Source organism: Rhinatrema bivittatum, chromosome 3 (genome assembly GCF_901001135.1).
Source record: "Rhinatrema bivittatum chromosome 3, aRhiBiv1.1, whole genome shotgun sequence".
NCBI classification, from domain to species: Eukaryota; Metazoa; Chordata; class Amphibia; order Gymnophiona; family Rhinatrematidae; genus Rhinatrema; species Rhinatrema bivittatum.
In genome coordinates this window covers 482842298-482858623 of record NC_042617.1, presented here as the reverse complement: position 1 = coordinate 482858623, position 16326 = coordinate 482842298, and the positions used below count along the sequence as shown (strand labels likewise).

At 44.9% G+C, this 16326-nt stretch overlaps 1 protein-coding gene across 2 annotated transcripts in view; it reads right to left on the bottom strand.

Moving 5' to 3' along the window:
* The window catches only part of EVA1A (eva-1 homolog A, regulator of programmed cell death), an 816740-nt gene that overhangs the window by 513277 nt on the left and 287137 nt on the right, over positions 1-16326 (bottom strand). For both annotated transcript variants that reach the window (XM_029596048.1, XM_029596047.1), the window contains exon 3: positions 433-556. In XM_029596048.1, the coding sequence (XP_029451908.1) occupies positions 433-556 (124 nt within the window). The remainder of the gene's footprint in view (positions 1-432; positions 557-16326) is intronic.

The following is a 16326-nucleotide window of genomic DNA, read 5'->3' as shown; positions in this document are numbered from 1 at the left end:
CAGAGCTCCACAACCGCGAGGTGAAAGCTGCGCGGAAAAGAAGAGACTGAAGGGGTAATCCATTGAACGTATGGATAGTGGCATGCCCATTCTGGGCTCCATCTGTTGATGTCATCCATGTATGAGGACTACCATCCTGCTTCTCCTAGGAGAATCAAGGGAACCCATCCCACTCTAATCTTTTCGCCCTCCCAATTAGAACTTAAGCCTTGGTAGTTGACAAGATTCTTTATTCCTTATTATAATATAAGCAGTTTGACCCAAAAAAAATATGCTGTATAAATTCAATTAAAATGAAAACTTCCAACTAACAAATGTACATTGAGTCCAGAGCAAATACAGACACTGAACGGAATGTTCAAAGGCTAACATTCCAAAGCATTATGTCAAGAATTAATTTGATCATGTCATACCTAGGTGCAAGATACTTACTTGGCCTGCATTTGTACCATACTACCAGGTATTTGCTGGTTCCTGGGCATGGATCTGCACCAAACAGTCGGCTATTGACAAGAAGCTGGCAACTCCGCCGGTCTTGGCATTCATCCAACATTTTCTAAAGAGGCAGGTGCAAAGAGAGAGAGGGAACAGAATTACTTTAGTACTTACACTATTACTGTTCCTCTGACGGAGACAATCAGCCTTTATTCATAGCTTAAAATGGGCAGTGATTTCAGTAACTTAAGCTTAGTGACAATCACATACTGACAAACTTTCACCGAGTTCTAACAGCTGACTTTTTCTAACTCTGTACACAGACTGGCCTCTGCTTTTTCCTTCAGTACATTTAGCCTGGGCTTCGTTGGCCAAACTGAGAAGTCATTCAGAATTTAGTCAGCTTGGGGTTAGCCTGCTTTAAATTAGTCTTGTTGATTTCCTGCTAATCGTACTACATAGAAGGAGTCATTGCATGATTCAAGGGAGTAGCCTAATATACTAAATTGTCTAATTGATTGCCTAGGCTACAACTGTGGTCTGAAAGTGATCTGATGAAGGAATGAGGGCTCTTGAAAGCTAGTCAAAAATGTATTGCATTAGTCCAATAGAAAAGTATCACCTACCACATGTTTGTTGACATTTATTTCCACATTGCCTGAAAGTATGACCTAAAATGCCCTTCTTAAGAGTACTGTTACTTTCCTACATTACTATCAGGTTCTGGACATTGTACAATTACATCTACCAGACAGCTATCAATGGGATCAGACAGGTATAATTTCTAGAGCTCTTGCTACCAATGTACACATTCTGTCTCTCGTGGAATCCACATCAGGAAAACTTTCATCACTTTGATCAGTGGTCCTTAATGACCCTACTCCATTGTCACTGCATAAATGTTAAGGAGTGCATTTTTAAAGGGGTTTCATGAGTAAGTAGCATGCACACGTGTTTATAATATTTTATTAACGTCAATAGTACATGCGTAATTTCCATTACACACATATGTTTTACTAGAGAACAAAAGGGGCAGGTTAGTGGCGTTCTGGGGGGTTCAAAAGCCGGCAGCGATCGCACCACTGCGGGGTTATCGCTGCCGGCTTTCGCACCCAATAGCGCCACTGTGAAAGGTGTCGCTATTGGGCGCGCTACTGGAGGCGATAAGGAGTCTTACCTTTTCACCGCTAGCAAAGTTTCCGCAGCGTCCGCCCCAATGCCACCCCTACTCCTCCTCTTCCGGTGCCGACGCCACCCCGACTCCGCACCTATCTAGCTATCGCACACGAAAAGGGACTTTTCGTGTGCGAAAAGTCCCTTTTCAAGTGTGATAGGGCTAGAAAATGACCCCCTGTGTTACAATATACCTCTGAGTAGTCTTAGGCTGACCAGATGGATGTTTTGCTTCCCATATAGACTCCCCCTCCCCTCAGTGCTTGTCTGTTGAGGTAAAAGAGATAATTTCCCATTCATGTTCAGTATTTTTACTCTGTTCTTTCCTTTAGGGAACCAACCCCACCAGGGCAACGTTACACGTTTGAAAACAGATAATAAGATTCATGCATATTGTAATGAGGTTCAAAATGCATTCCTCAGAGTCTGTCTAGCCCAAAATATCCCATTATACACTCATTATCACCAAATTGCTGCTATTCAGTCTCCCACGCAGCCTCTGCTCAAGCAATCCACCCTATTTTTAGTTTTAATAATTCACCCAGCATTCCTGAATGGCCATTCATCACATCCTCATTTCTAGCCCCAAAATGGGTGAATCGAATGCCAAGTGAGCAAATCTTATTTAATAAAGAAAAGACACAATTTTTGTACTATTTCAGAACTGTTAGAATGTGTCTTTAAAAAGACAATATCGTATTATACTCAGGAAACAGTCGCATATCTAAAGAAATGAATTTGCAAAAAAAGCATTTTATCAAGATGTCATATATGAAAGATGGGATGCCAACTTGAAAAATAAGTTTAATCTGTTGGAGGAATGAGATTGATTTTATTGCCACTAGAGTAAATTTTATATTTAAGCACAGCTGTAAAGCCCCAGCTATAAATTCCACAATAGGAGATTAGGATTTGCTCATTTATGAAAAATCTCATTGAAAAAGATTAATGCATTTCGGTCTACAATCCTTTAAAATAAACATGGGAACAATATTAAATGCCTTACAATTATTTTGAAGTTCAATTCCTCATATATATTGCTCTGTGCTATTCTCTCCCTAATGAGCCATCTCATTTTATCCGAGATGCTTCTTCGATTCTCCATGTGGGACAGTGTGGAAGAATAAATCTCCCACTCTCTCAATGGGAGCAGGAACGTCTGCCAAAGGAGAGAGACTTAGGCCAGATGATGCAATACAGGATAACTGCTCTTTCCTCCTGCTGGTCCCATAGCAGTATACAATGGTAATTTCAATGCAGGCCCCTGAGCATGCATAGCGCTGACTGTCCCCAACTATGCACCTCCTGTTGTACATATCCTGAGACTCACTGTTCTCCACAATGCTACCAGCTCAGGAGAGCTCCAGCAGAACAGGAGGGTGGAGATGGAGGAGAAGCCAAGTAACCAGGTGGTTAGAGCAGCAGACTGTGAACCAGGGAATGCCACTGCTGCTCCTTGTGACCTTTGGCAAGTCACTTCATAAACCATTGCTTCAGGTACAAACATAGGGTATCATTTACTAAGCTGCAAAATGAGTATAATCCAAGGCCAGATTTAGAATTTGAGCACCCATAGGCACGACTGAAGAGTGAAGCCTGGAAATCAGATAGTGGGTGAAGTCCCTCTTCCTCCACTTCCCTCCAGAGTCCCAGAGTGCCATAGCAGTGCCCCTTCAAAGTGGATTGCTGGAGCAGGCTCTTCCTTGGCACAATTGCACTCCTTTTTGGCCTGGGTATTTTTCGATTTCAAAATTTGGTGCCCTCGGCAGTTGCCTATGTTCCCTAAGCCTGAATCCAGGCCTGAGTATAACACACAAAAAACATCATTTATTGCACAATATACCTAAGCAATATCATGTATTATTTTGGGCCTACATATGCCCCTATTACAATGAGCTGCTTTGTATGCAATTTGCATGCATACATTTTGCAAATGCAGATAAACTAACTAATGCATAGGTAATCCTACGCAAATAAATTAACGCAGCTGGCCCAAGCCATGTTATTTTCAAAACAGCTAGAAATGAAAAGCTGTAGCTAACTGTTCCCCTGAGCATCAGGATGCACATCCTGATGCTCCGGGGCTTCTATTTAAAGGGTCATGTGGCCCAAAATATCCCACCCCAAAGTGAAAAATTCCTCCCCGGGGATATTGGGAGAACCCACCACCTCCCCACTGTCTATCGAGGTGGCCCACACTAAAAAAAAAAAAAAGTAAAGAAATTATGGTAGTGTAGCATGGAAATGTACCTGCCCCTCTCTAAACCCGCTTGTAATCTGAACCCCCCATTCCTCCTCATAAAGAATACCTAGACCCTGGGTCCAGTAGCACCCCCAAATCCTGACCTCCCCCCCTTTCCATGAAATAAATCACTGGTGGTCTAGGGTGACCCCCCTCTGCCTAGCCTAAACCCCGGACCCCCCCCCCCCCATACCTTAACTTAAAGTCCCTGGTGGTCCAGTGGTTTCCCAGGGCACCCTCTAGATCCCGGGCTGGTCAATGCCATATTTCAACATGGCATCGACTGGCCTTTGCCCTTTCATATGAGCAGGGGTGGGTCTCAGAAGCAAGGGGAGTTTAGATAGGGGGTGGAGCATCGCTGTTACACTGTCATTTTTGTTGTTTTTTTATTTATTTATTTTTTACCTTGGGCAGCCTACAAAGGTGGCAGGGGCAATGGGCAGGCATCTCCCAAGACCCTCGGAGAGAATTTTGTCTCTTCAAGGGGGGAAGCCATTTTGGGCAGCTGCAGGTCCTTTAAGTCAATGTCAATCCCATGCAACAGAGGGCCACCATCTTGCATTTTTTCACAGATTCCCCACGATATTTTTTGTTGAGGGAGTTTTTCTGCGAGAAAAAAATCACAGGAAACCCACCACAATATAGTTTTGAGGGAGGGGCGAAATATCGTGGGGATGCCCTCACAATATTTTGCCCCTCCCATGATAAAATATCTTGACTTAGTAAACAGACCCCTTAGACTGCAAGCCTTCTGTGGACAAGGAAAATACTTACTGTACTTAAATGTAACTCACCTTGAGCTACCAATCAAAAGGCATGAGCTAGATACACAACTGTATAAATTCATACATGAGAAGGAGATTTTGGGAAGGAGAGAGAGAGAGAATGAGAAAGGCGGGAAAGAGTACATGCGAAGCAAGAAGGACGGGGAAGAATGGTAAAGTAAATACCATGAGGTAGGATAAATTGACACAAAAGTAAAAATAAGACAGGAATAATATAAGCAAAAGAAGAAAGATGGCAGCTAGATTAAAAAAAAAAATCTCTCAAAAATTTCTCCCAAAATGAATGTAAAAACAAGGCAACTTTACAGAAAACATTAAAATTATACATCTTTATTATTTCTACCAAATGCTGGTACAGTACTATGAGGGACATTTATAACAGCCGTGTAAAGGCTCCTAATGCAATCCTAAAACCTTTTATCTCTCCAGATCATAAATAATCATTCGTCCACTAGAGTCCATCTTGCTTGTTCAAATACCTCTTTACAATTTTCATTGATGCAATTAAAATTAAAAAAACAAAACAGTACTCTCCTTAAATTCCCGAAAGCGTTCAATTTATAAATCATAAAGATGTACAATCTGAATGCTTTCTGTATAGTTAGAAAAAAACATAGAAGAAAGACTGTAATAGTAGCATGATTAAGAGGAAAAAAGTCAAATCAGAAGAGAGAGTAAATGGAGAAAAAATAAGAAAAAGGAAAAAAGAAAATAAGACACTTAAAAGATTTAAAATGGAAGAAATGGAGGAGGGGTTCAGGAGAAAGGAACAAGAAAGCAACAAAGAAGGAAAAAAGAGGAAAGAAAATAAAAAGATCAAGAAATGTAAATGTTTCAAAGGCTTGAACATTTTTTAATTGAAAAACATTATTTATTTCATTGTTTCAGTTTTGAAAGCATCTTTCCAGAAATGGTCCAGGTGGTAAACCAGTTGAAAAGTAAAGTTATTACTTTATTTTGTTACATTACAATAAATTAGCAGACTAGGGGGTCAGTAAGCGCTGGATTGTGCAAAGGGTATTTTGCTGGTTTCTAGCATACAAATGGTAGAACTTGGTATGCTTGACTGAGAAATTCTTCTAAGGTCAGATATCGCACATGATGTGCTAAACTGGGGTTTCTTAGTGAGAAAAATAGTGTAGAGTTCTAGCAGTTATACAGGTCATAGAGAAAACTGGGATCTTTGTAGGGGCGCTGTTACTTTTTTATAGGTCTGTTAACATAGCACTTTTCAAAGGCATTTGTTTACCCAGGTATAATGGCCTGAATAAAAACCGGCCTCCTAAAACACAGATAACGTATGGATGGGTTCCCTAGTGCGCGTACTTTTAGCTGCATTATAAAGAGGCATTCCTATTGGGTATGTTTAGGTCAGGAGAGGAAAACAGCACACACATTTTGATTTTCAAATGTACGCACACTAAGGGGTAGGTTTTAAAAAAATGCGCGTTCGCGTACTTTTGTTGGCGCACCAGGCGCCAACAAAAGTACGCTGGATTTTATAAGATACGCGTGTAGCCGCACGTATCCTATAAAATCCTGGATCGGCGCGCGCAAAGCTGCCAATTTTGGGCAGCTGGCGCGCCCCGAGCCGCGCAGCCTGCCTCCGTTCCCTCCAAGGCCACTCCGAAATCGGAGCGGCCTCGGAGGGAACTCTCTTTCGCCCTCCCCTCACCTTCCCCTCCCTTCCTCTACCTAACCCACCCCCTCGGCCCTGTCTAAACCCCCCCCTACCTTTGTCCACGGATTTACGCCTCCCGGAGGGAGATGTAAATCCACGCGCGCCAGCGGGCCGCTGGCGCGCCGAGACGCAACCCGGGGGTGGTTCCGGAGGGCGCGGCCACGCCCCCGGACCGCCCCGGGCCGAAACCACGACTCCGGGCCCGCCCCCAAAACGCTGCGATCGGCCCCACCCCCGATACGCCCCCGACAAAAAACCCCGGGACTTACGTGAGTCCCGGGGCTCTGCGTGCGCCGGCAGGCCTATGGAAAATAGGCCTGCCGGCGCGCAAGGCCCTGCTCTCGTAAATCCGGGCGGATTTACAAGAGCAGGGCTTTTAAAATCCACCCCTAATTTACCACCCCTCTGCCACCCACACGCTTATCCAGCATAGCTCTCTGCTTCAACGGCAGGGGAGAAAGTCTGATACTTCACGCATATCCAGCATAACTCTCTGCTTCAACGGCAGGAGGGAATGAAGAAAAGTGGATCTATTTACAGACAACAACCAACAAGGACTGAATTACAGAGTCTGGGTAAACAAATAAGCATGGGTGTAGCTTGCTTATTGTGGCGGTAACTACCCCTAACTAATTAAGCTAGATATTTCACTTAGATGCAGTTCCAACACTGCTCTCTACATTAATGGTGGGGGTGGAAGAGAAATAGAACCAAAAGGTTACTAAGAGCCAAGAGTAACAGATAAGTATGAGAAAAAAAAAGTGTGAAGCTTGCTGGGCAGACTGGAATGGGCCATTTGGTCTCCTTCTGCCGTCATTTCTATGTTCTAATTTTCTATGTATGTGGACACTTAATGCACATATCTGTTCACTTAAAAAGAAGAAAACCCAACGCTGATATTTTATGTGAAAAGGAGGAGAAATAGCACCTTAAAAATACCCACCTAGTTTGCAATTATACAGATTGTTTGAAAATTCCCCAAAAAGGCCTCTCCAGACCCAAGACTTCCACAAACAGTTGGATTTCACAATTTTCAGACCAATTCCTAGTCCCTTTAGAGCCCAGATCAGATCCTGCAGTTGTTTCCCCAGTGGAAAGAAACTTACTAGCCTACCCTTGAGGGGCAAAGCCCTGCTGAGCCCTTTCCTTGAGGAGAGGCATCCCAGGCACTCCACACTCCAGCTCTGTAATCTCTTCCCATCAAACACTGAGCTCAGGATCATATAACCAGTTTGTGTCTTAGTCCCTGCGCGGGAATCCCTGTTTAAAAACCATAGGGTCAGCGCAAGATTGGTTATAAGTAAGGGAAAGTAAAAGTAGTTAGCAGGGAACTACATTTCCTAGGGTACTCCTGACTAGTCTCTTGGGCAGATACCCCAGTACACATGACTCAGCAGTGCGACTGGGTAGAGTCATTAGCACCGCGTGGAAGATTTCTTTCAGGTGTATAACAGGAGGGGAGATCACTGCTGGGAAAAGGTGGCCAAGAAATTCAGCCAGAGAAATAGCTGGGCAAACAGCCATGGAGGCAGATGGTGACGAGGACAAACCTGAAGCAGTGTTTACTAGGCTCAGTCATTAAGATGAGTGCATTTTTTTCAAGCCTATTGCAGAAAAGGAAATTCTAAACTGCTGATTTTGAGTAAAGAGAAAGGAAAAGTTTTGCAGAGGTGTTTAGGAAAACTCAAAAGGGAGAGATGAAAAAAGGGAATTAGTGGGACTACCCCTTGTGCTGAATTTTTGGGGGAGTTTTTGTACTACTAAGAACTATAGAGTTAGTATTACAACACAAATAAACTCTGAAGTATTAACTAGGAAGAAACAGGAGGAAGACATTTCACTGCAGCCCTGTAAATTTGCTTATGATTAGCCAGCTGCCTCTCTTAAGTGCACAGGAGGAAAGTTTCTCCTTAATTGGTTAACAATTTTTTTCTAGGGGTTACAGAGAAGGAAAGGTTTCTCTTAACCTGCAGGGAAGAAGCTTTGAGAATTATGGAGCCAAAAGCTTTGACAGGGTGCCTAGCATTACTTTGGAATTACACAAAGACAGGCTAGCTCTGGATGGTAAATTCCTTCACTATTTTTAGAAGGAAAAGGAAATTTGCCCTATGGTAATCAGGGTCGATGCAAGGGGATTATGCGCCCTAGGCACCTTCTGCCTTGTGCTACCCTCCCCTCCCCTATTCGCAGAGCTGACTCCTACCTCCAGGGACGGGGCCATATGCCGTCGCTCCCCCACCACTCTGCCGACCCCCCCCAAAAAATTTAAATAAAATAACCCCCCCCCAAAAAACTCACGAAAACCCCTGGTGGTCTAGCGGGGGCCTGGCAACGATCTGCCGCTCCTGGACCATCGGCTGCCACTAACCAAAAATAACACCAGTGCCTTTAGCCCCTACCATGTGACAGAGGCCGGCGCAGGCCGTTCATTGCCCCTACCATGTGACAGGGGCTGGCCAATGGCACCGGTAGCCCCAGTGACATGGTAGGGGCTAAAGACCACCAGCGCCATTTTGGTTAGTGGCAGCCGAAGGCCTGGGAGCAGTAGATCGCTCCAGGACCCCCCACTAGACCACCAGGGGTTTTCGTGAGTCTTGCACAGGGTCGGGAGGGTGATGCGATTTGGGGGGGGGGGGGGGGGATGCAGGTTGAAGTGGCGGTTGAGCAGAATTTTGAAGGGTCACTTTTTGCCGCTTCAAAATTCTGTCGCCTGAAGCAGCCGCCTCACCCTACCTCATTGGCTCGCGAGCGGCAGCGGTGCCCCAGGCCTAGCTCACCACCGGCCCTGATGGTAATATGATTTGGGAGGCTGCAATCATCCAGAAGAGTCCTTGAGTAAGAGCTGAATCTGGATAGACCTAGGTTCCCTGGGAACGATGCTAGATAAAGATCACAAGTGCTGTCTGGCTGTTACCTAACCAACAGCAGAAGCTGCAAGGATTTTTTGTGGAATCTGAGTATGGACTTTGACTGTGTAACCCCCTTTTTTTAGGAAAGATACTCCTAGGGGCACACAATCTTATTATATCTTCAGGGGCTGCTCTGGCTAGCTATTCACTCCCACATTGACTCTTAATCCTTGGGGGGAATTATTTTCATGGGGGGAAGCTCTCGCTTATGGCCCAGATGATGAAAGAAGGTCGATAGTGAGTGTGTTGCACTTTAAGTGCTTCCCATGAGGTGAGAGGCTATAAAAACTCAGACAGGACCAAGTCTGGGTGTTAAAATAAAATTTACTGATTCTTATAGTTAAATTAATGTCCATTGTCCAAAATGATGAGTGTACAGGGCTTTTTTTCTGTGTAGGTAGTTATCCTTATTACAGACCTCTGGGTAGAGCCCAGGGTGATTTTAAATGCGCTTACTCTCCCAGCAGCTGTGCTGTAGGAATCCTAGTGGAGGGGTCCCCTTTGCTTTGCAAAATTCCTATCTTTATAAATCTTCTCTCCCGTAGACACCCAGCCTGTCTTGTTTCCTTGGAGGGGGGGGGGGTGAATCTGGATGGGATCTCCTGCTCTTGCTCTACCTTGGATTCAGTTGTTCATTCTCCTTATCTTTTACGTTAGGTGATTTCTCTGGTGAAAATATCTGGGGACTAGGCTACTCACAGCATTGCAATCCCAGTGGAGAAGGGTGATTCAAAAACCTCCCCACTACTCTTTACTTCAAAAAAGAACTCCTAATCTAGATAACTTTTCTTCCCTCGCTGTCTCTCACAGCAGGATCCATCAATGGTGCTTGCCTACCTAGTGAGTAGAGTAGGCTATAGGTCTTTGGTCCCCTGAAGAGAGTCCCTTGCCTCAAAGGGATATCAAGCATAAAAATCTATCTTTCTGTAAATTATAAGGACCTTCTGGCAAGGAATACACAGTGAGGTGTCTCTTCTAAAAGAAAACTCCTTTGGGCAAGACCCGGAGGCCCTACAGAGTATGGAAAAATGAAATGTTGTCTCTGCAGCTGCTGTCTCTAACTGAACACCCCACCCCCCGAATGTTAAAATGGCTGGGCTAAATAGCACTTAGTCATCCAATCAGAATCTCCAGGTGGAAGGGACTGAGGGGTGTGGATGGCTCCCTTTCTAAGTGTTTTCTAAGGAGAGGGATACAGGATAGTGGCATCTAATGACCAGCCCAATAGGGGTGCCACAATTGTTTACTGAAGAATTGTTTGTTGCCCTGAAGATTAAAATGATAATACATTCTCAATGAAAGTGCGCAATGTGAAGTTTGAAAATAAAACTACTGAAGGAATTTCTGTAGAATCTGGATTTTTTCTACAAGTTAGCGCTTGTAAACTCATCAGCAGATTAAATGGCCAATCATTGATGCCTGCTGTAGAAGAGTCTCCAAACTTGGCTACTGAAGCTAGTCAGGACATAGAGAACAGACTAAGGCTGGTGTCCTGCCTAATGCCTGGGAAGTCAAGGCCATAGGAGCCCTTTAGTTCCAGTCTGTGGTTTGAGAGAACTGGGACTGACATACTGGAAATGATACGGTGGAAGAGGGTGGAAGAACAGCTCCTAGCCAAAGGGGGTGCTACAAGCATTTGATGAGACAATGTAGGGCATGCCTTCCATTTGGGGAAAGTTAGTCTAGGCCGCAATAGCTCTGTAATCTCTCTGGTTTTGCTGCGCCGGAGGTGGACCCTTGGGCCGAGGTAGAGTTGTCGCTACCCATAGGACGGATCCTATGGGTCCCCACCGTCGGTAGGCGGAGAGGGCTGATGGACAGAGGCCGGCTGGCACTTCACCAATACCAGTCCTCATTCCCCATGGGTTGAGCCTTTGGGTGCCGGGGCCATCTGGACTTAGGTGGCCTCCGTCAGTGGTCGTTGATGGGTGGATCAAGGTCAGTCCAGAGGTAGCAACTAGTGTAGGTAACAGTCTGTACTAGACGAGACAGAGTCCCGGAGACCCGGGTGCCAATAGGAACACAGTCTGACAAAGGGCGCCCGAGCAAGAGCAGGCCGAAGCCTGAATGAACCACGTCCAGGACAAAGGTTGAAGAGGCATCTTTAACCAAGCTGGGTTCAGTTCTGGCGGCAAGCTGGAAGCAGTGGCAAGCAAGGCTGAGGTCTGGATGAGGAGAGAGCCAAAGGATGGTCAAACGAAGCAGAAGTCCAGGGCTGGAGAGAAGCAACAACTTGGTCAGGCGATGCAGAAGTCTGGGGCTGGAGAGAGGAAATTGAGTAGTGAGGCAGTGCAGAGGTCCAGGGCTGGAGAGAAGCAACGGAGTAGTCAGGCGATGCAAAGGCCAAATCAGGTTAGCAATCCGAAGGAGAGACAAAGGAACAGGAACTCAGGAACAATAGAAACAACGAGCACTCAACTAGCGAGGAGACCTGTTGCAAAAGCAATTTGAGAGAGTGGAGCCCGGGCTTATATACCGGAGTTCTGCCGACGTCATCATCTGGGGCCACGGCCAGGTTCCCGCTGCGGGCCCTATGAAAGGATCAGCTGTGTGCGCGCGCGCCTAAGGAGGGGCACAGCACTGGTCGGGACAGTGTCTCTCCGCGGGCCATCAGGAACTGCAACAGAGCCGGAGGCCCCAGGGGCAGCCTGAGGATGGAGCTGGCGGCCCACAGCTGCCAGAGACGAGGGACCAGGTGCTGGATCACTTTGAAAGAGGTGAGGGGGCCGAGCCGCGGGTCTGCCGCGGCCGGCACGCATAACAGGTTTGCTAGCTTACCTGGTTACAGATTAGCCTGCATCCAAGAGTGATGCAGCTACTAGCCTAAAACCACTATGCCTGCATGTCCCACGGCTCCCGCCTTGCTACAAATATCAGTAATACTCCCTCTAGAAGATCATCTTTTTTAACCCTCTTGAAGGAAACAGATATAGTAAAATTCAGTGAGTGCTCTTTCCATACTTTTTCCTTACTTCATATGCATGGTGTAATTTTAACACTTATGATGCCATCTATTGGCTGTTCCATGGAAATGTCCTATCAATAGTTTTCTAATCACAACACTCGCACCTTTATCAAACCATTTACAAAACCTCAGTTAAAGGACAACTGGAACTTCCCCACCTATAGTCCCGTCTAAAGAATTCTTCAGCGATGCAGGGTGTGTGTTACAGCCCCATCACAATAGCTTATTTGCAAATTGTGAGCAAAATTCAAAATTTCCATGTATGAATATCTATGTATAAAGGTGATTTTGAAGTGTTTTTCCCACAAGAGGCAGGGAAGAAAAAGTGGGAGGTGTCACATTACTACGAAAATCTGCCTAAATGTTTCACCTTGGCAATTTTCCCAATGGAAAGAGACAGTGGAGTGTCTCAGGAATTTGCACTGGGATCAGTGTTATTTAACTTTTTCTATTTTCTAATTGCACTTAATATCCCAACTTATCGGTCTAATAAGACTGCCCAAAGCGGCTTACAAATTCAGTTCAAGTCAATACAATATATAATTTACAAAAAGCATAGAATTACGTTTGACAGCTTGCGGGATGTTCTTGCAAGCCACCACACTCACCCCAATGCCGCCGGCTATATCGGCCCCTCTCCTGCGGTAAGCACTGCCAACCTCCATCTGCGCAGCAGGACACTGCCACAGCCACCATCTCCAGCACTCATTGTTAGGTATGTACACGCCTAACATTGGCAGATTTAAAGGGCCTATGTCGGGAATAGGCCTTGGCCTCTGATGACCTCACTACCTCAAGCCCTTTATAAGGTCCTCTCTGATGTCTCCACTTTGCCTCAGCAACAAGTCTTCTACACAGCCTGTGTAGTGTGTGTTGTTGCATCTTCATTCCTGGTTCCTGTTTTTTCGGTCCTTGCCTCATCACTCCAGCTCAGCCTTGCCTCTTCTTCCCAACCCTAGCCCAGTCCAGCCATGCTTGTCTCCCCAGCCCAGCCTTGCTTCATCTCTTTGACTTCCCTTGGACTGACTTCTGGATCTGACCCTTGCCTGGACACTGACCATTCTCATTTGCTGCCTGCCTCTGACCCTAGCCTGGCCCTGGATCGATGCCTATGTCACTGCCTTAGAGACTCTCACCTAAGATCTGCTAGCCCCTGGAACCCAAGGGCTCAACACAAGGGGAAAGGGGTTGGTATAGAAGAAACTCTTAGTCAGTCTCTCTCCTATGCTGCTCCGCCAGCTGTCAGTGAAGGCCTATGGGGCTTTGTTGTCAAGAATAAAATGAAGCACACAAGGAAAAACAATCCTAAATATAGATTCACAATGCTGGGTTCCATTGGTAAGAGGGGCTCCCAAATCTGCCTCTTATTAGTGTAATGTAAATTCAGTGGTCTCAACAGTGAAGGTGGGAGTGTGTTAGAAGGTGTAAGAAGAAACCCCAATGGAAGGAATCATTAATTTAATAAAACTGCTGTACCTATGTGGCACGTTCAGAGGGCAAAGAAGTTGGAGAAGGAATACAGGGTGGTCAGAGTCAGAAGAAGCCAATCTGCAAACCAGTCTGAGGATGGCACCTCCCCAAGGAGTGGTGTTAAAGGCATCTTTCCTTTCCTAGGAAAAGTACCTGAGGTGGGACCTTCTCACAACAGTAGAGTGTGGAAAAGGTAAATCCCTGTCCAGTGAAGGGGACTGGTGCCAAAAGTGGGGGAACCCAGTACTTCCAGGAAGGAAAAGGGGTACTGAGGTTCACCATGGAGAACTCTGAAGGGGAAGTCACAGTGTTTGAAATTCCTCATCTGTCTTGGAAGAAGTTTTGGAGCCGTGCTTACTGAGAAGGGATTATGTCCTTAGTGGGAGTTTCGGAACAAAGAAGCTATCCAGCTGAGGAAGGAGTCCTAAGGAGTTCCAGGTTGAAGAGGAATCAGTGTGAATCACTTCTTTTGGACTTTATCTTTTACCTGCTATCAGTGATATTTAAAGTCAAGTGTATGTATGTGGGGGGAGGGGGAATTGTACCTTTAACTGCGCTGATGAGAAGAGCTCCCTAAGAGCTTTGAAAGAGAGATTTCTTACTTCCCTGTGTGAGAACCTTGGGGACGTCTATTACCTATGAGCCTTCGTATGAACTCCTATACCCAGAACCAGACCGGGACAGGGGTTGCACATATTAAGAGTCACAATCCAGGGAAAGGAGATTGGAGTCATTGTAGATAATACATTGAAATCCTCATTTCACTGTGTGGGGCATTAATCAAAAAAGCAAAGAGAATGATTTGGAAAGGAATGAAGAATAAAACTATGAATATTGTAATGCCTGTGTACTGAAATATGATGCGACCATACCTTGTATGGTGCAGTTCGGATTGTCCTATCTCAAAAAAAGTTAACAGAACTAGAAAAGGCATAGAGAATGGCAATGAATATGATAAAGAGGATGGAACGGTGCCTGTATGAAGGAATAAAAAAAGAAGATTGCCAGAAAGGCAAAAACTATTAAAACTTTTTCAAATACATTTGCAGCAAAAAGCCTGAGAAGAAGTAATTTGGGTCACTACATTACCAAGGGGTAAGAGGAGAATAAGGAAATAGAAGAAAAATTGAATGAACTCTTTGTCTCAGTCTTTACTGAGAAGGATGTTGGAAACAAGAAATATTCTTTAATGGTGATGATTCTGAGCAACTAAAATAAATCTCTGTGATAACAGAGGAAATAATAGATCAAATTGACAAACTAGAGTTTAACAAATCACCAGAACCAGATGGCATCTACCCTAGAGTCCTAAAAGAACTTAACTAACAACAGGTTTACAGTTTCATGTTTATCTATAAGCTATCATTTAAAATAGTCACAATACCTGAAAAAAGGAGGGTAGCCAATGTGATGCAGGTTTTTAAAAGGGGCTCCAGGGGTGAACTGGGAAATTACAGACCAGTGAGCCTGACTTCTGTGCAGGGCAAAATGGTAGATGCTATTCTTCAAACACAAGTGGGTTGTCCTGTCAGACAAATCTGATTGATTTTTTTTAATTGGGTGACTAGAGAATCAGAACAAGGAAGAATGTTTGATGTGATTTATGTAGATTTTAGTAAAGCTTTTGAAACCTCCTACATAGAAGACTTGGGAACAAAATGAGAAGCTTGGGAGTGGGTGCCAAGGTAGTAGCGTGGATTGCAAACTGGTTTACTGACAGGAGACAGCATGTAATGGTAAATGGAACCTACTCTGAAAAAAGAATGGTGTTAAGTGGAGTGCCACAGGGATCGGTTTTGGGACCAGTTCTGTTCAATATCTTTGTGAACGACCTGGCGGAAGCGATAGGAGGTAAAGTTGGTCTATTTGCAGATAATACTAAGATCTGCAACAGAGTGGACATGCCTGAAGGAGTAGAGAGACTGGAAAGTGATTTAAGAAAGCTTGAAGAGTGATCAAAGATTTGGCAGCTGGGATTCAATGCCAAGAAGTACAGAGTCATGCATCTGATGTGCGGCAATCCAAAAGAGCTGTGTGTGATGGGCGGTGAAAGACTAATGCGTATGGACCGGGAGAGGAACCTTGGTGTAATAGTGTCTGATGATCTGAAGGCAGCGAAGCAATGTGAGAAAGTGATAGCTAAAGCCAGAAGAATGCTGGGCTGCATAGACAGAGAGGAATAACCAGTAAGAAAAAAAAGAGGTGATAATGCCCTCATACAGGTCCTTGGTGAGGCCTCACCTGGAGTACTGTGGTCAGTACTGGTGACCATATCTCAAAAAGAATAAAGACAGGATAGAGGCGGTCCAAAGAAGAGCAACCAAAATGGTGAGGGGTCAGCATTGGAAGACTTATGAGGAGAGGCTGAAGGATCTGAATATGTATACCCTGGAAGAGAAGAGGTACAGGGGAGATATGATACAGACCTTCAGATACCTGAAAGGTTTTAATGATGCACAATCATCAAACCTTTTCCACTGGAAAGAAATAAATAGAACTAGATGTCATGAAATGAAACTCCAGGGAGGACGACTCGGAACCAATGTCAGGAAATATTTCTTTGTGGAGAGGATGTTGAATGCCTGGAATACCCTTCCGGAGGAGGTGGTGAAGCAAACAGTGAAGGAATTCAAAGGGGCATGGGATAAACACTGTGGATCCCTAAA